The sequence below is a fragment of the Genypterus blacodes genome, unplaced genomic scaffold (assembly GCF_046128005.1).
Source record: "Genypterus blacodes isolate CSIRO-AG114 ecotype Tasmania unplaced genomic scaffold, CSIRO-AGI_Gbla_v1 ptg000052l_1, whole genome shotgun sequence".
NCBI classification, from domain to species: Eukaryota; Metazoa; Chordata; class Actinopteri; order Ophidiiformes; family Ophidiidae; genus Genypterus; species Genypterus blacodes.
In genome coordinates this window covers 3,951,713-3,971,119 of record NW_027466864.1, presented here as the reverse complement: position 1 = coordinate 3,971,119, position 19,407 = coordinate 3,951,713, and the positions used below count along the sequence as shown (strand labels likewise).

General features: G+C 41.0%; 3 protein-coding genes across 5 annotated transcripts; all 3 read left to right on the top strand.

Annotated features, from left to right (window-relative positions):
* Positions 1-1,770: 1,770 nt before the first annotated feature.
* On the top strand, positions 1,771-6,469 carry ncoa7a (nuclear receptor coactivator 7a). Of its 2 annotated transcripts, XM_076150439.1 has the most exons (7): positions 1,771-1,912; positions 2,630-2,825; positions 4,378-4,527; positions 4,654-4,806; positions 4,921-5,016; positions 5,136-5,209; positions 5,416-6,469. In XM_076150439.1, exons 1-7 carry the CDS (start codon positions 1,887-1,889, stop codon positions 5,552-5,554), a joined length of 834 nt encoding a protein of 277 aa, XP_076006554.1. In that variant the 5' UTR covers positions 1,771-1,886; the 3' UTR covers positions 5,555-6,469. The 2 variants fall into 2 exon arrangements, with proteins under 2 accessions (XP_076006554.1, XP_076006555.1); XM_076150440.1 differs by lacking the exons at positions 1,771-1,912; positions 2,630-2,825 and adding an exon at positions 2,879-3,292.
* Positions 6,470-7,596: 1,127 nt separating this feature from the next.
* LOC143001047 (adenosine 5'-monophosphoramidase HINT3-like) lies at positions 7,597-10,040 on the top strand. The gene is made up of 5 exons (XM_076150598.1): positions 7,597-7,772; positions 7,988-8,105; positions 8,572-8,641; positions 8,960-9,086; positions 9,202-10,040. The coding sequence occupies exons 1-5, from the start codon at positions 7,635-7,637 to the stop codon at positions 9,247-9,249; spliced, it is 501 nt and encodes a 166-aa protein (XP_076006713.1). The 5' UTR covers positions 7,597-7,634; the 3' UTR covers positions 9,250-10,040.
* Positions 10,041-11,893: 1,853 nt separating this feature from the next.
* On the top strand, positions 11,894-18,551 carry pnisr (PNN-interacting serine/arginine-rich protein). 2 transcript variants are annotated; one of them, XM_076150324.1, is made up of 12 exons: positions 11,894-11,959; positions 12,472-12,580; positions 12,924-13,100; positions 13,546-13,790; positions 14,163-14,325; positions 14,548-14,738; positions 14,930-15,070; positions 15,189-15,288; positions 15,900-15,953; positions 16,304-16,492; positions 16,618-17,758; positions 18,183-18,551. In XM_076150324.1, exons 2-12 carry the CDS (start codon positions 12,493-12,495, stop codon positions 18,214-18,216), a joined length of 2,523 nt encoding a protein of 840 aa, XP_076006439.1. In that variant the 5' UTR covers positions 11,894-11,959; positions 12,472-12,492; the 3' UTR covers positions 18,217-18,551. The 2 variants fall into 2 exon arrangements, with proteins under 2 accessions (XP_076006439.1, XP_076006440.1); XM_076150325.1 differs by lacking the exons at positions 14,930-15,070; positions 15,189-15,288; positions 15,900-15,953; ... (1 more) ...; positions 16,618-17,758; positions 18,183-18,551 and having other exon boundaries at positions 13,546-13,726; positions 14,548-14,588.
* Positions 18,552-19,407: the final 856 nt, after the last annotated feature.

The window sequence follows — 19,407 nt, the reverse complement described above, 5'->3', positions numbered from 1 at the left end:
TTGTTGCAACATAAACAAGATCAGATTTGTATAAAGCAAAAGGGAGAAATGCCTTATTACAACTAACAGTACTTCTCTTCATGCTGTTTCATAAAAAACACAGCTTTATGAAATCTGTGTAACTGCAGCACGACTGACTCCAAGGAACTAGGGTGAAATGTCCTTTTGTAGATAATTTGTCTTCTTCATTTCCATCTGATCTCTATTTGTTCACTTTAGACTGTACAGGTTCATATAGTTGTAATGGTCTCTCTGCATATGTGCTGACATGGCACAACTAGTGTTCATGAATATCTGCTAATTCTCATGCATTATTATTTAAAACATGTGGATCGCTGTATCTGTGTATCTCTGTTTGCCTATCGATCTTGCTTCTGTATCAGACTACACACTGTCTCACATTGATCTTCCTCCTGTTTCTCTTGTGTAAGAATATCATGGCTCATTGTTGACCCCAAGGCGTCCTTAATGTAATCTCACAACCTGATATCTGAATATGGCCAAACCTCTGTTTGAGCACTGCAACCACAAGCAATAATATTGGAAATTAACTAAGCTTAATCATTAGAACTGTGTTGAAGATGCTTAAATTTAAAATACAGGTTTTCACCGCATTTCTGGAGAAGTTGTGTAAAATGTTTTCTTGCTGATGCACTCATGAAAGTGAAGCTCATAAGAAATAACCGAGTAGATGACTGATTAAAAAACACACACTGTTGACATGATCTGGTCAGTTTGTTTGTCATTATATGTGTGTTTACCCTCTGTTTTTTTAATGACAAAAGATGGAGGAAACAGATATGAGGCAACAGAACAATAGTCTGAGGAGACAATCACTGAGTAGACATCACTGATAACTGATAGTCTTGAATACCTAAGTACTGCAAATTGATCAATGACAAATAGTAAACAATGAAATCCAGGCTTGATGTTTGATTAAATATTGACACTAAGCCTTTAATTTGAGATTAAGTCTGGTAGAGTGGAGACGGAAGGAGACTCAATTGATAGATGTACAGAGAGAGAGAGAGAGAGAGAGAGAGAGAGAGAGAGAGAGAGAGAGAGAGGGATTTCAGTTGAAGTCTCTCATCTCATTCGTACATATGTATACAGTATGCTATACTAATAAACTATACTGTAAATGCTATATACTGTATATACACTATATACAGATATATGCTACAGACATATCTTGTATGTACTGTACTGTAACACAAATATAGTCAAAAATTGTCAAAAATGTATCCGGAAATATGCCGTGATATATGATCCTTCATACTTTCAATGGTTGTTTCTAACATATTGCTTCTCCACTGTTCCTCTTTGTTCGTTCGTTCCCTCTTCTGAGATACGGCCGTTTGAGATAATCCGGCAAAATAATGGTAAAACTTCCTCTTTTGCAGTAGTGTCATGTTTTAAGAGGGAAAATGGAAAGATTGAAAGACTCTGATGACCAATGATTGATAGGCATATCAGATTGAGAGACAGAAAGATAGAGAGGTTGGTAAACGTAAAGGTAAATTGACTGAAGGATAAGAAAACTTTGATTTATGTGCTTCATCACCTCACTCACCCCCTCAGCGACTACACTGACACAATAATTGTGAGCTCGAGCCAGGCCTCAGGACAGGGACCGACAGCAGGTCAAGTTAATGTGTCACTGACTCTGGCTTTCATGCTCCATTGTGAAATCCTCATGTGAATACGTGCTGCTCGTGCTGGGAGAAAGGGAGGGTTTATGGTCAAAGGGTCTTATCTCAGGCCTGAACTGCAGGTATATAAGGTGCTGATGGCGAAGACTCGGAGTGGACATGCTGCTTCAGCACTGAGCCTCCAAACCATCTACTCTCTTTCCTCATCTTCCATTTCATCCTCCAACTTCAGCCATGGGAGTTGCCTACAGTGTTGGAGAGTAAGTGAAAGGAATGATTCATACAACTGAGAACATCATCATGTTACATTCTTGCTAAAGCTGGTTTCAAATCACTAGTTTCAATATGTTATGTGAGGCTAAGTTAGGGGTAGTGTGTTGTTTGTGATGTTTATAGTTTGATTTAAAACATTAAATTACAACTCAAGAGTTTTAATCCAGTCTTCAAGTATTTTAGCTGTTAGACGTAATTATGAATGTGCATTTATGTTATTCTGAATGTCCATGTTGACGGAAGTTGGAATATCCTTCAACTCAAATAACCTTTACTACTTAGCCTTCCAGAAAATTGGAATGTCTGGAGGGAGGGGCTTTCTTTGAGATGTGTAGTTTCACCACAAATCATTCTACATTTCTAAGGAAATTTGATTGCGTTCTGTTGTTGAGTCACATAATTTGGCCAGAATCCATCATGATTCATTCCTAAAACATTCCCGCATTGCTCCACTTAACTGCTTCCCATATCCAGGGCATGTCTTGACTGTTTCATGTTGGCATTCATTCAAGGGGAGAATAGGTTGGGCCAACTGTCATTGTGCTGCTTGTTTGTCTGAATTTCCTGTAGTATTGCTGATTAACTTTTCATTTCTACTTTCATACCAATACATTTTGTAATTACCTAATTACTCATTTTGCAACAGTTTTTGAGTAATAGGTACTGTGTACAATTAACAAAATTGTGCGTTTTTGTGATTGCAGGGTTGACCACCTCTACACCTTCTTTGTGCAGTGGTCACCAGACATCTACACCAAAAACAACAAGAAGCACTGCAAACCCCGCTATCTCATCAGGAAGAAACATCAGAACCGTTACCTGGTAGTGGAGAAGGACAAAGTGGCTGTGATCGACAAGCTCCTCAAACACCCTGTCAACCACTCTGCTAAGAATTGGGAGGTAAGGGGAACAATGGTCTCAGCTGCAGGTCAACATTAGGTCAAGCAACTAAGATTCTCAGCCTTTTGAACGTGTATATATTCTGAGAGAAAAAATCATCCTGACCATTCTGGCGTTGGCAGCTATCCCAGGGATTGTGGGAAATCTTGCACACACTCTCTATATATGGACATCCTTCCCCTACAGCATCCACACACCACAGCACTCTAGCGTCAGTCCTGTTTAAGAGAGAAAGGAAACTTGAGAATCAAATGAGTTTACCAATAGGGGTCCACCCCCTTTTGTCTGTCCACTTGCATTTGCACTTGCAAAGCAGCATTAAGGGTGGATGCAGGTCGCTTTTGTTAACAGACATGTGGTACTACAGAGGAAAGAGCATGAGAGAGAAGTCAGAAGCTATGAAGCTGCTGCCAGATGATGTCAAGGTGCTTTATTTTGCCAGTCATTGTGTGGAGCCCTTCGTTCAGGTAGGAAGGAGTATTCTGTCCATTTGTAGACAATGGTACTATAATGCAAGTCATCATTTTCAGAGATAAACGATCTGATTATTATGATGGATATCTTAAATCACAGAATATCTACTCTGGTCAAAAGCAATGTGTATTTTGTCAACCATCCACCAATTTAACCTAGTCATCTTGCAATGAATTTTGTTTTATTTGTAAGGGACTATGTACAAAATAAATCATAAAGGTTACCATTTGGTGAAGATTGAATTTGTATTAGATTATTTCATCTTCACCTACAGTTCCCTTGCCAGTCACATTTAAAACTTCCACTCAGTAACAATAAGCAAGCTAGACAAACAAAACATAATGAAAATTACTTATCACATACATTTATATATCACACACCTTGTCAGCAGCATGAATATGTTAAACAACTTGAAAACATAAAAGCAAGGACATGTGAGTACGAAACAGAATGGAAATAATACAGCAAACTGCATAGGGGCCAGGGGCATATGGGGTCAGTGCACAGGAGGGCAGGTTGGGGTTCGGTGCCTTGCTGAAGGGCACATTGGCAGTGTCACTTCTTGGCAACTCTTTGGCTGCCAGTCCACAGGCGGGGACTTGTACCGGTTGCCCTCCGGTTCCCAAGCTAAGTCCCCTAAGGACTCCACACAGGACTCGAACCGGCTACCCTCTGGTTCCCGAGCCGCCTACATGGGGCGACCAAACCATTTAAAATGTTGTACACTACACAGATTTGACAAAGTAGCCAATAGCAATAGCATGTTTCCATGTGTCGTGAAAATAATGTGTTTAATTGACTGGTTAATTAAAAGAACAATGGACGGAGTTAAGGTATCTTTGTGTTGTTTAGTAAGCATTAAATGAGGTTTAGTTTCTAGATATAAATTCAGTCACATTCAGTCACATCTAACTTATTAATAGCTTTGAACTTATGACCAACTATGTTCCTAAGCAATAACCTACTTTTTCACAATCTGTCAATGTCAACCACAATATCCTGTGAAAGAAATAGGCCAACTACTGTGTGAGTGAAACTGTCATGTGTTTCACATATTGAATCTTTTGCCCCTTTCCAGATCATCACAGTAAATGATGCAAAGCGTCGTTTGAGTCTGTGTAGTTCGGAGGACTCTGAAGTTGAGGAACCTCAGGACCAGGAGGAAGTTGAGGATGTTCCTATTCTGAGCAACCACAGTAAACTGCTGGATGACCACCACCTGGAGAATGTGAGTTATCAGGAAACATGGCAATAGACTGCATGACTTTAGACTGCATTCAACTACATTTATTTGTTCCCTATGGTGATATTGGTTTGATGACCTTATCCTAAATCCTAAATCCTTTATCAACAGCTCTGTGTCAACATGCCAGCAAGGACCCACGGGCACACATGGCAACTGGTCTACAGCACCGCCGTCAATGGGAGCAGTCTAAGGACACTATACAGGAACATGGCTGATCTGGACTGCCCGGTGCTGCTGGTCATCAAAGACATGCAACAAAAGGTTTGCACTTGCACTTCCTCTTCCTGTCCCTCAAAGTCATGCCAAAGACAAGTCCTGATGTCATGATAAATAGTGTATTTGTGCTTAAAATGACTGCATGTCTCCGTCTCTCAGGTGTTTGGAGCCTTTTCGTCTGATCCATTCAGAGTCAGTAAATACTGCTATGGTACAGGAGAAACCTTCCTGTTCAGCTTCAGTCCTGACTTCAAGGTAAGTCGCTCCTCCTGACCTCTGTCTTTCTCTCTGACCACAAAAACATATCTAAGTGTTGTCATTTATTTCTTATTATCTTCATATCTTTTTTTCTCTCACACCTAATGGTCATTCAGGCGTACAAGTGGAGCGGAGAGAACTCTTACTTTGTGAGCGGCCACAGGGAGTCTCTGCAGATTGGTGGAGGAGGGTATGTTCAGTTTTGACTTCTCCACAAAAAGTAGCATTCACACCTGTAAATGCCATAAAACAATCCACTGCAAGGCTATAAAGTAATAAATGTAACTGATTCTCTTCAGATACCAGAGAACGGCAGTTTAATTTATCAAGCACCTTACACATTAACAGCTTTGTAAAGCTTTGACTGTAAAGTGCTTTTTTATTGTTTGTCTGTAGGGGGGGCTTTGGCCTGTGGCTTGATGCTGACCTGTACCATGGCTCCAGCTATTCCTGCCCTACCTTCCACAATGTGCCTTTGTCCACACAGCAAGATTTCATTGTACAAGACCTAGAAGTCTGGACCATACAGAACTGAAGGAGATGAACTGAAAAATAAGAGAAAAAGAGAGTGCAAGTCAAGTCCACTGCCCTGTCAGATGTCACTGACAGGGCTGGCATGTGGTTCAGCCTATGTAAAAAGCAGTACGCATGTACAAAGCTCAGGATAGACCACACACAGTATGCAGCCTGTTGCAGGCCGACCTTAATCAGGCTGGTTTGATCAGTGTTTCCCCCTGTTTCTACTGCCTAGATGAAGTGTCAAGGTGAGCTTCAGGGTCCTGCTGCTGATTTAAACGACCTGCTGTTCAACGCTAACCCGGGGATAAAAACCCAGTAAGAAACTGGCTTCAAACAAAGCTTCAAGACTCCCATGCACGCCCCTTTTTGTGGAGAGCATTATAATAGAAAGTCCATAGCAACACTTTTGGATTTGTATATGCGTGTTTAAAGGATATAGTTTAGGGTGAAACACTGTAAGATCATATAACTCCTAATGGCCTATCTGGACTCTGACTGTTTTGAGTCTTTTATGACACATTTGAGTGTTCTAACCACTCAGGTCTTAAAAATAAAACTTTAAGTTGCACTATAAACAAAGTTATATCTTTGAAGTATTTTGTGGAGGAAGGAATTTTCCGAATGTTGGAGGTAGAGATGCTTTGAATGTGCAACCTTTTTGCAACACTTTGTATTAAATCCTTTTTACAATCTATATTTAAATATTTTTTAAGAAAATGAAACAGAAAAGCAAAAGAATGTATATTATATATATGTCGTTTTGTGGTATTTTTTGTCTTTCATGTCTGTTGGGTTTACATTTATTTATGTCCTAATGTGAGTGAATGCCGACGCTGCCTAATGTATTCTGTGGAACTTGACGAAAACTTTGTGATTCCGGATGTCACAAACTTAAACATATTTGAAAGTCAATAAATGATGACATAAAATGCCCCTGAAGAAGGTCTGTTTAATCAAATTACAGTAACTAGTTGAGTGGTTCACAAAATGCAGTTGTGACCACCAGTGGTACTCGAGGTCCCCTAGGGGGTTGTGACAGAATAACACTGGAATATTGAAAAGTTGACTTTGAAATCTATGGAAATGACATCATTGTGGCAAAATTACAACATGCTTCAGTGAAAATATTTATTATTCTTGTACTGAAGGTCAGCTTCATTTCTAGCATGTTCCTTAGAATTAATACAGTCTGCTTACATTCACATTCATGTTTAAAGAGGGACATTTTATCATCAAATGTCACAATTAATTGTTTGATTGTGGCTCAAACTGCCTATAGACAAGTCTGTACATCCTCATATAGCATAGGGATGTGTTGTTTATTTAATCAATCAATCGATTTAGAATTTTGTCAAGAAAACCTGATCAGACTATGGGAGATAATGGGAGCAATCTCTGCTTTTCATCCACCAAGTTCTCCTGAATGACACTCATAGTAACAAACAGTATTTCATGAAACAGTCATTAAATCTCTTTTTGTGTATTTATGGCCCATATTTTGTTGTGCACATACACTGTGCGATAATGGGGACTCTGAACTGATCTGATCTGAGCTTGGCTGTCCAGAGGAAGTAAACCACATCTACAAACAATGTAATATTGATAATGATGATGAGAAATGTAATCAAAGCTTCTCATTCCCTTAACTGACATCCATTGTTGCTGTTGGTTGTCCCTTGGTTTTTGTCATATATTTGTGCACCCACAAGACATGAATACAGATACAAATCAAATTATGGTCACTTCAACAACTGCTTGCCACCAATAATCTTGATAGATAGATAGATAGATAGATAGATAGATAGATAGATAGATAGATAGATAGATAGATAGATAGATAGATAGATAGATAGATAGATAGATAGATAGATAGATAGATAGATAGATAGATAGATAGATAGATAGAGAAATATGTCCATCTATGTCGCCCTCTGGTGGACAAATGGTCAACAGTATTTCTCTTTTCTTTGAGTTCGACAATTTCTTGGATTGATTGTACTTGTCTGAATTTTAGTTGTCTTTAGCTCTTTGCTGTTCGATAACTTCTTCAGACCATTGTGCAGGTCTGGGTTATATTGACAGTCCGGCGTTGAACAATGGCAGGAGTCGAAGGGACACAACCCGCCCAGGTCGATATCTCGAAATCAAACGCTGTTCGTGATGGAGGATTTGACAAGAAATGTATCTTCTGCAAGATTGTAAACAAGGAATTGGACACAGAGCTTCTTCACTGTGTGAGGATATTGGACATGTTTGATAACACTGCCTGTTTACAGATACCAAGCTAACGTTAGCCTGCTGCTAGTACTGACAACCCATGTAGATAGTAGCAGGAGCGAGTGCTAAATATAGAAATATGACGACGTAACAACAGCATCATTGTCACAGCACTAATACATGTAACTAAGAAGATATTCAATTAACTGGCGACGTGTTTGATCGTTCACAGGATGAGGAGCTCTCATGTTTCAGAGACATCAAGCCTGGAGCTCCTCACCATTACCTGGTTGTCCCAACAAACCATGTTGGAAACTGTAAATCTCTTACGAAAGCACAGGTGCCTTTGGGTAAGACTCATTCAACACTACTTCTTACTGAAATGTGTGTAACAGAGCTTACTATGGTTAAAGACACATATTACTGTATAAGGAAACAAACCCCTCCTTTGTCCTTTTAAGCAGCGCCAGGCAAAACTTATAATAATAATAATCACAAGGCAAGAATTAAGTTATGGTATTGCACAAAAACTATTGTTTTCCAATACCAGCCTTGTATGTAGACTACTGTATGTGTCTACATTCAAAATTTGTAATTTTACACAATTTGGTAATATGCACTGTGTTTGAGAAGATGATAAGAAGTTGCTAATAAAACAAACCATACTATAGTGACTATGCAAAGCCTGAAAAAGAAATGTATTGTTTGCTATTTGTAATATACAAATACTGTGTTTTTATATGTATCTTTATTTTTTCTCGTAAATAGCTTAATATGGTGAAAGGGATTGTGTGTTTTGTTGTTTGTAATTCCCAGTGGAAAGGATGGTTGAGATGGGGAAAGAGATCCTTCAGAAAAACAATGTGACAGATTTCAGTGATGTCAGGTGAGTCATTTTACTTCACTGTGCATTGTTCATTTAACTAGCAACACTAAGCGTCATCAGAGAGGAACTAATAAACAGATTAATTTAATGTATACAGAATTAGAACAATGTTATAGATGATCTATTCTTAAGCATTTGTAAATAATCTGATCATTTAAATGGGTTCTGTATTTGCTGCTGAGAGAGACAGAGAAAGACAGAGTTCTATACGTTTTAAGCTCACATTTGGAGTCTCTCTACTGTGTCCAGAGTTTTTTTAAATGCCCGGTATTGTTTTCTCCTAAGTGGAACAGTAACGAGAGTTTTCCTCACCTGCAGGTTTGGTTTCCACTGGCCTCCATTCTGTTCTGTCACACACCTGCACCTCCATGTCCTAGCACCAGCCAGTCAACTCAGCTTCATGTCCCGTCTCTTCTACAGACTCAACTCCTACTGGTTCATCACAGTACGCACATAATAGTTTGGACAAAATTCTATTGTACATCATTTTCGAATGTGTACACATTCTTATTGTACTGTTATTGTTTGTCCAATTCATCTTCTGTCTCTGTGTTTTGTAGGCAGAGCAGTTGATTGAGCTTCTCAACGCTAAAGGAGAGACTAACTGATCCTTTGGTTTGGATCTAATTGTTAGAGGTCCTGACTTCCACAAGGAGACTCCAACAACCGTGATCCCGTGTCCTTTCACAGGCCATGTTGGATCTGCTGTCTGTCTGGACACAGCTACTGTACCAGCAGTGTGTGAAACTGGTGACACAGTTATGATGAACTTCTGTCAAAGCTGTTGAGCCTAATTGTTTGTTTTTACTGGAACTGGAAACGTAAATTATATCCTACGACGATAATGTTGATGATAATGTGAGCCTACAGAACAACTGAATTAAATCTTACTAAATTAGCCCTAATGAACAGAATTTATGTATGGACCAAAGTGTTTACAGTATGAGGGCTTATGATTTTACAATCCTGTCATTTCAGAGCCATCGTGTCTTTCATAGTCTACTTTGACAGGCAGGACATGGGAGAAGAAAATTAATTAGATTTAGGTTGACTGTAGTGATAATCACAATAACTATTCCAGTTATGAAGAATTACCTGTATTGATGGATGTTTTGTAGCTATGCTGACACACAAACAGTATCCTCTTCATACTTTATTTATTCTTTAACACTGAAAGTAATTTATGGTTAATGATCTCTACATGCAATAGAATAGCATGGTAATTAATACGTATGTGCTCATTTGATGACATTTAAGGTAATGAAGTATGTGAAAGATGAGCCTTTGAAGTGATGTCAAATCCTGATTGCTGCATGCATTTAAATAATGCTGATTGCTGTATATTAATGAGCTGTAAAATAGGGAAAATCTAAAAACAATTAATATATAATAAAACAATTATTTGCTGCTTCTCTGCATGTTGCTATTATAGATCAGTTGATTCATATTCATTTCCACGCTTAAAATATTCCATAAAACCATCAAAAATCATTTCTCATTGATCAGTTCTGCTATATGTTAAATATATGTTTAGAATATTTAACTGCTATAGGTATATGTTTAATATTAACATTATCCGCTCAGGGAGGAAACAGTTCCTTTACCCTTGAGTTCATTTTAAAGATTAGCAGCACATATTGCAGTTAGCTTGACATCAAAAATATTAATTTGGGTATTGCAGTATTGCAGGGCCTAAGTTCTATTATGACTTAAATATATCTTTGAATAGAAGTGCAAAGTGTGTCACATCTGCTAGAAAGCTGTTGATGTATGCTGATGTGATGGGCACTTCCTAATTCATGGCCTCCTAGCTTGCTGCTATCACTAAACGTTACCAATCTTATTATTTTATGTTAAGCTACAGAAGTTCTTAATTGTCAATATACCAATATCAAGATTGAAATTGTCACCAGGCATAGTACGACTGGTCATGGTCAACGCCCTTTAGTGTTCAAACAGATCAGTGCATTGTGTCTTTAGTAGGTGGGAGTAAACACTCCGGATGGGACTTTATGGAAACTATTCCCAGACATACAACCAGCCTGTTGTTTTGAGTAGTGGAGTAGTTTAGAGTGGTGGCACTTTCAGAATCTGGGGGGAAATCTGGTCAACACATCAACCAAGAAACAGGACCAGAGTAAGACCATAGAGAAGGACGTCACCACAAACCCCTTCACTGTAGAAGTGCACAACCAGGACCACATGATCACATGATCATCGTCATGAAATGAAGGAGCATACCAATGTGTTTTTGTAATTATTATTATTTAGTTAACAGATATCTTTACAAACCCTGTCATATGCACACCCTCTGGATATGCTGGTTACATAGTGACATAATTGCCATTTGATCCCCATTCTGTTCTCACATCGGTGTGCTATATCGAACTATGACCTTTACATGCTGTACTCCAATAACAATACACTTTAACACTGAATCTGAAACAGTACTATCTCTTAGCATTGTGCGGATACACTCTCTTTATGTCACATCCCTATTGTTGGCCATGGGGCAAAAAACAGTTCAAGAATTTAGATTTGAATTCAGCTCCCACAGAAGAATTATGCAACACTGCTTGGTTGATTTGAACCAAAAAAAAAGTGTAAACACTGTCATCTTTTTAATGCCTAACCTGACCTTGTGTAAAGAATATCATCAAAGTGTACAACCAATGACCAACCACAATTAAAGCATTACGACATAAATATATTTCAGACCTCAGGTGAAAAGAGTTATAACGTATGATAGCAAAGGATTCTGGGTTTTCTCTGCTGCAAGTTCCATAAGACTTCAGATGTAAACAAATCTTTTGAAATAAGAGATACATGGAAATGTTATACATATTCACATCTTAAATGATCATGCTGTGCGTGTATTAAAGCCTTGGCTTTCGCGTTTTTATCATTCAAAACCACATTTTCTAGAAATCTTTCAATGTCACCCTTGGGTTGTTTGAGGCTATACACCTTTGGGTGCTATGGGGGAGGCTCCGGGAAAATGAAATACGCCTGGGAGAGGCAATATATTACTGTGGGTTGCCGGTAAAGCATGTCTATTAATCGTTATTCTTGCGTTGTTCCTTACCAGTCTTAAATATATGACGTTCAAATGAGGAGGAAACTAAGTCAGACAGACAAACGTCTCAATAAAAAGTATTTGCAGTAGCGTTCAAATGAAAACTCAGATTCCTCAAATAACCGAGAAAAAAATCCGACAGCACCTGAAGGCAACAGAAACTGGCTCACTTCCTCTCAGAATCGCGCAGTGAGCAGCCATTTTACTTTGGACCTGCAGCGGTTGATAGGAGATTGGAAACGGTGAGGATACGTGAAAGAAGATGCTTATATGACCTCCAACCAAATTCACATTTTCATTGAAATATATAATTGAACGGAGCAGAATGTTAAGGTTTTTTTTTTTTACCCGTTAAGATGTGATTCTTCAGTCTTAGCTCAGCTCATGTTAGCTCATGTTAGCTTGGGTGAGCTCCCTTAGCTCGCGATCAAGAGCAGCAAGAGATTTGGGGATTTTACGGGCCCTGTATTGAACACACTGAAAAATGTGATGGATGCTGTTTATCTGTCATATTACGATATAACCTCCTACTACATCTGCACTCATTACTGCGAATTCATAGGAAATCTGCATCTAGCCGCTAGGCAACACAAGACAGTGTTTCTGCTCGTGCTAGCGCTATGCTATCCTCCCATTCGCCATTATGAGGCTCAAGTGTCAAAACATAGAAACTGTATAGCTCACTGCATGTCAGAAATGAAAAACGCAGAGGTTGCAAAACCAATTTTAAGTCCAGCTGGCATGTATATTTCAGGCCTGAATCCAGAGCGGAGTGATGTGGGACCAGGGAGGACAGCCCTGGCCGCAGTGGCCTTTGAGCCAGCAGCAATGGATGCAGTCCTTTCAGCACCAGCAAGATCCAGGTCAGTCAAAGAAATCATAATCATTATCATCATCACTGGCTTTTACCGACTATTCCCACTAAGACTGTTAGTTCTTAACATCAGGAGCACAACAAAGCTCCATAAGGCAACATCTGGGGAGATATAGAGTTGATCTGGATGCTATTGTTTCTAGATGTTAATGTATTTTCTTTTGAATGGATTTGCAATTGTGTTCTTCTAACTCAATATGCTTGACTGATGAATGTTATTACTTTGTACGGACCAGTACATTTTCTCTTCTTTGACAATATAGAGATAGTAGAGGTTTTTGGTATGTACTGAGTGAATCAACTCTCAATTCGTTGTTTCTGGCTTTGTTTAGGTCAAGTAGACTGGGCTGCGCTGGCACAGGCATGGATTGCTCAAAAGGAGTCAACAGGACCAGAACAACAAAACCTTCCGCCCAATGGACAGGAGATCCCAGGGCTGGAACCTCTCCCACAGAACAACCATGGTTCTTTCCAGAGTGACCCATCGTTTGGCAGAATGTGGCAACCAGGTAAGCAGCCATTACACAATTGGCAGTTTTACCCCTTTTGTTTCAAGGTTTTTGACACCACTGAACATTTAACTGGTTAGAATTGAAATGAATTTCATTCACAAAAATATATGTGAATAATATATGAGAATTAGCGTTCCAATGAGAAGAGATCATGACAAGTGTACAATAGACCAAATCCTCCTTCCTACGCAGCCAAAATCTAGAGAATGCCATTGCTGCAATTTTTGCATTATGTGACTTCATTGGTTCTTCACAAAATGCAGACAAATAAGTGACTTACTGTTATGATTAGCTTACTTAGGTGGTTGATCATGATTTCAATGACAAAATGACGCAGTTTAAAGGTTAATTCTGGCAACATTTCCTTTTATGCTTAAATCTTGCTATTATATTGTGGTGTTTTTGTTACCTTTTTAAATATATATATATATGTTCTGAATAGAATGGGGAATGCATGGACAGCCCCCTCCTCCTCCACCTCCTCCACCCCCTGACCAGGCCTGGATCCCTCCCGGGTCAGGCCCGATGGATGTGGTAAACCCCAGCGAGGACAGCAACAGCCAGGACAGCTTGGAATTCAACTCTGAAGCCCACCACGGGGTTTACCCCCAGAACAGCCATGGGTATGGGGCACAGCCCGACAACTACGCCATGGCCCCCATGGCCATGAACCAGTTTGATTATCAGGTATGCAGATGCCACAGTAGGAACTGTTGAACCGTTTGGGTTTTAGTGTGCCAACCAAGTATCACACGGAGCAGTCTGATGAAACTGTGCCGGATCCCAGCATCTAGGTGTTTCAGTCTTTGCTTTCTTGATGCGCTGCAGAGGAAAGTGTTTGCTTGTTGAGGATCCAGCATGGTTTGGTATTCTTTTTGATTTTTGTTTGTTTTTTTATTTTCATATTTTAATGAAACCATACTACTGACCTTACAGCCCTGTCAGGGAGGACCATAGTCTGGGAAAAGGCATCAACAGTGCCGCATGTCAATCCCCTTTTTCTGCAACTTCTGTGTTTTGATGGAGCTTTAACTTCCTGTCTGTGCTGTCTCTCTCCAGCATGGAGCTGCTTCATCCTACGGCCCCACGCCCACAGGCTTCCCCTCCCCGTACTGGCAGGGCCCTCCTCAGAGCCGGCGAGATAACAGGCCTCCAGGGTTCAGAGAGCGGCCCCGGTCCCCTATCCAGCCCCCTGTTAAACCGGAAGCCCCAGCAGCACTAGGTGAGCCTGTTCCCACTTAACCACCATCGTGTTAAGATATTGAGATGACTCCGTTGTACTGTTTATTTATTACACATCTGGAAAGGTGATGCCTTGTGAATCGCTGTCCTTCCATGAAGATGTCCGAGTAATTGTAATGAATTAATTATGTGAAACTAACCAGAGTTAATAGACCTTAACAAGACGACAGTAACTCATTCTGACCTTTGATTTCTCCTGCAGATGCTGTGAAAAGGCGCACGCTACCTGCATGGATCCGAGAAGGCCTTGAAAAAATGGACAGAGAGAAGCAGAAGAAGCTGGAACGAGAACGAATGGAGAAGGAGCGCGCTGAAATGGCCAAAGACAATGGCAAAAGTCACGAGGTGGACGAGGAAGGTGACGGGCCACGTGTACCACGCAAGAGCAAATTTGTAAGCAAGCAATGTCTTTCCTTGACTATTATTGATATAGTTTCTTTTTGGAAAATCAGTTTGTCAATGGTGAAAGGACATCTGGGGTCCTGAAGCGTTTCCCCTGGAACATCCATCAGGGCGGCAGCAACAGGTGCTGTTCTGTTTATGTGGACTGAAACACAGCCTATGCCTTTTTGTTTTGACATCAGGACAGTGATGATGAGGGAAATGAAGATAATGATGATGATGACAAGCCCTCCATGGGGAAGGAATATTCTGGCAAGAGCCCATCGCCTGCTGCAGAGGATAGTGAACCTGAAATGACTGAAGAGGAAAGGGAATTCCAGCTGGTCAGTTTGACCTTTGAAAGACCTTGATCTCAATCATTTCAAAATATTTCAGTGTTGTGATTCTATTTAAGGGAATTTAAGTTGGTTAGTTTTTTCATTTTTATTCCTCTTTTTGTAGATGATCATCACGAAAACCCTGCTGACTGAAATCCTTCTGGAAGTTACCAATGAAGAGATCCTCCACGTGGCCAAAGAGGCTCATCGAAAAGCCACTCGAGGTCTGATCTTGTCTTCAGTTTATGCTTCATCTGTGCCTGTCACCAAGACACAAGGCTTAACTCTGAATCCATTTCTATATTTGATAAACTCTCATAAATTAGACTCAGCTATGCCCCTTTTTAAAAGGGGTTGATTAGAGTGGTAAACTTTGGGCTTAAGTGTTAACATGGTATGTATTTGCAACCATTCTCTGCTAATGCATCAGAAGGAGAAAGGGCAAAGTAATTGCTTTTCACAAACGGTGCTTGAAACTTGTTTTTCTGGCACATGGCAATGAAGAGTCTGCTGACGGACTGTAAGTCTGAAAACTATCTCGCCATTCCCCCGGTCAGCTCCCACTTACAAAGACACCTCCATATTGCAGTAACAGAGTGCATTAGTACAGATTGGTTCTTCCCCTCCTGTCCGACTGTTTGACTTGAGACTGTGTGCCAGATGTTTGTTTGTTAACCCTCTCTCTTTTCTCCTTTTTTTGTTCTCTTCTTACCAATGACAGCTCTTGTGAATAGTGCTTTATCTGTGACCTCCCTCTCTAGCGACTCTTGCCTTTGAGAAAATGGTGGCTGTATGTGTTTTAACATGTTGTTCCTGTTGTTGATGTGAATCAAAGCTCCTGCAAAACAGCTGGCACAGTCAAGTGCACTGGCTTCTCTGACCGGTCTCAGTGAGTATCCCTTTTTCTGTCACCGTGGGGAGGGAAGGAATATGGGGAGGGGGAGTCAGTAAGAGTGTGGGTAAAGTCTGCACACCCATGACTACTTTCACTTCATTCTTAGACTGATTGAGACAAAGTGGACAAGACCCTTTTTAGCATAGATAGAAGCATGCCCCCAAATGAAAGAGTTTATGTATTTATCCTTAAGACATTTATCAGTTTGAAGTAGGAAGTTACAGCAGTTTCAGAGGGAACTTGGGTAGGAACTCTAGGCTTTCCGAAGTGGAAGCTGAATGTGAGAATGGATCTTAGTTCCTCCCTAATGCACTGTGCTCAACAACCTGGGGGCTCTGTTGCAGGCGGGCTTGGTGACTATGGTTCAGATGAGAGCGAGGATGACCGCAGCAACCGAGGGTCTGATTCCTCTGACACCGATGAGGAGGAGCTGCGCCACCGCATCCGTGAGAAGCAGGATGCCTTCCGCCGCAAAGAGCGAGAAATGCAGCAGCTACAAGAAAAACAAGCACAAGAGGCTGTGCTCACACGCGGTAAGACTCTTTACTACATAGTAACACAGGGTGGGACCTTGAAATGCAACTGAACATGCAAATTGAAACTGATTGATTGTGCAACTCTTGATGTTTCCAACCTAAGTCTTTGTTTGTTTCCACAGAAGAGATGACGAAGGAGAAGTTGAGCAGAGAAAGGGGGGATTATGATGAGGGCCAATCAGTGAATTCACATAAGGAAAGTAAACAGGAAATAAAGGAGAGGGAGGCGGAGCCCTTGGTAGAAAGGCGTAGGTCCCGTAGCGAAAAAGAGAGCAGTGTGGGCAGGCACCCTGGCAGAGCGAAGGAGCGATCAGGGCGAGGCGACAGCGATTCCCCACGCAATGGTCACAGCAGCAGCTCCCGCTCCTCCTCCAGCCGTAGCAGCAGCCGCTCTTCCTCCTCCTTCTCTTCTTCCACAGCATCTTCCCGCAGCTCCTCTCGTTCCTCCTCCCCGCGAAGGAAGAGAAGGCGCAGTCGCTCTTCTTCCCACAAGGCTCGCAGGCGTAGCCGCAGTCACAGCTCCCACCGGCACCGCAGTGATCGTAGTGAGAAGGGCAGGGACAGGAGGAGGAGTGCAGAGCAGTCTGGCCACCACAAGAACAACCGCAGCAGCTCCAGAGACCATAGGAGCCGCAGGAGTAGGTCCAGGTCAAGAGAGCGAGACAGGGACAGAGGGAGGGCCAGAGACAGCCGCAGTCGCAGCAGAGACAGGGACAGGGAGAAGGAGAAAGACAAGGATAAAGACAGGAAAAGGAGCAGGGAGCGAAGGGACAGCAGTCACGGCCGTAGCAGCAGACACAAGCAGAAAGCCTCCAGCAAAGAGAGAGAGAAGAGGAAAGAAAGGAGCCGAAGCCACGATAAAGACAAGAAAAAGAAGGACAAGGAAAGGGAGAAAGAGCCAGACAAAAAGAAAGAAAAGGTAAAGGCCAAAGAGAAAGAAAAGGAGAAGGAAAAAGAGAAAGAGAAAAGCAGCTCTGTAGTTAAAGAAGAGAACGGCAAATCAAAGAAGAGGAAAGACAGTGAGTCGTGCGCGGACTCGCAGAGCGACAGGTACTCCCGGCAGGATAGCAAAGGCAGCAAAAAGGGCTCCGCCAAAGCTAGCAAGAGACACTCCGACTCTGACTCCAGTAGGTCCCCCTCCCCCGAGGTTAGCAAGGAAAAGAAATCTAAGAAATCAAAACGTAGTCGTTCAAGATCGACGGAAAAATCTCACAAGTCTGGTAAGAAGGCAAGCCGCAAACACAAGTCTAAGTCACGATCAAGGTAGTATTCGTTTTTTTCCTCTTTATCTTTTCCTATTGTATGTTCTCAGTGTTTGTCTCATTGTGATTGCCCAGGAGTCCTTTTGTAACCAATACTTTGAGTAACCCAAGGCTAATTACAGGAAAACGATTGACTTGATAGACGTAATCAGTGTGTGACTGCATTTGATAGGTTTTCCCAAATTGAAGCACGTTAAGTCAAGGTCCCATGCAATAAACAGTTCCATAATGTTGTCATATTGCCCCTCTGCTCCAGCTTTAGTCATTGCTTTGTGGATGATATGTGCAGTATTTCATTCTCTACACATGTTGGAGGGGGGGTTTTGTGTGTGTGTGTGTGTGCGCGCGCGTGTGCATGCCTTGCTTTGTGGTCTCTGTTGTTTTTAAGTGCACGATTAACGTTTCCCCTCATGCCTGTGTTTCAGGTCAGCTTCACCGTCCCGTCGTAGCAGGCGCTGAGGAGCACAGTTTACGGCCCAATCTGTGCACTTTAACGTTTTAAATTCCATGAGTTGAAGAGGCTTGTCTCATTATAGAGGCAGTGGTGTAGGTGAACCCCCTCCCCCCCCTCCCCCCAACCAATCTATTTCATCTTTGTAAATATTGTTATTTTTAAAGTGTGACTGTGAAGAACAAGACATTAACGAATGGTAGGAGTTTACACTTGTGCCAGTATGCAATGCTTGAACCTTGGTGGACACTAAAATCACAAGTTGTATCGTTTTAAACCATGACAGGATTAACTTTTTTTTCCCGTATATTGTAAGTTGTCCAATAAAACTGTTTGCCCCTTGTCTTGTCACTTGTCTGTTTTGTTATTTTTTCTATCTTAATGCCCACTGTATAAACCTTTTCATCTAACATGTAAACAGTGTTTGATCTGCTCAATAAATTAGAATCTGGTCGTCTTCGTCATGTTGTGTGGCCTGCTGAACCAGACGGAGAGGAGATGGAAAGGCTCGTGATTTCAGTTCATTAGCTGATTAAGAGTGTGACACCGTGAGCAAATAATATTGAACTTTTTCACTATATTCAAACTTTATAGATACTAAGAGATACTAAGATGCATGCAGGTCCTTAGGAACAAGATGGCAAACGCCCCTACTCTTGTTTGTTCTTTTTTTACTTGAGATGTTTCACTGTGTGTAACAAATCTTTAAAATACAAGAGTTACACCTTTTGAATTGAAGCACTGATTCAAAGAAATGAACTTTTCCAGGATATTCTAATTTATTGAGCTGCACCTGTATTTCTCATGTACCATTAGTGACGGCCTAACATTTCCTATAATCATACCATACGGAGGTATGTACTCATGATATATTCAGCTGGCAACACATCCACATAAATGGAGTAATTAGCAGCTTCTACGTGATTATGTAACTTTTTAGGTCTGGTCACAGCGTTTTAATTTCAGGGCAGCACGTGCAGAAAGTAGTGTATAATCTATTTACATCACAGAGCAGGAATAAACACGCATGTACCACACATTTGTAAGCTGCTGTTGATTACAGTCGAATTAAGTAACAACAAAAACAACAGTCAGTCCACCATGAACTGGATCACGACTCACGACAACCTTAATTGAATGTCGTCACTAAATGTTGCTAATTACCTCACTGCATCCAAGCTGTGGTTTTGTCAAGCGTC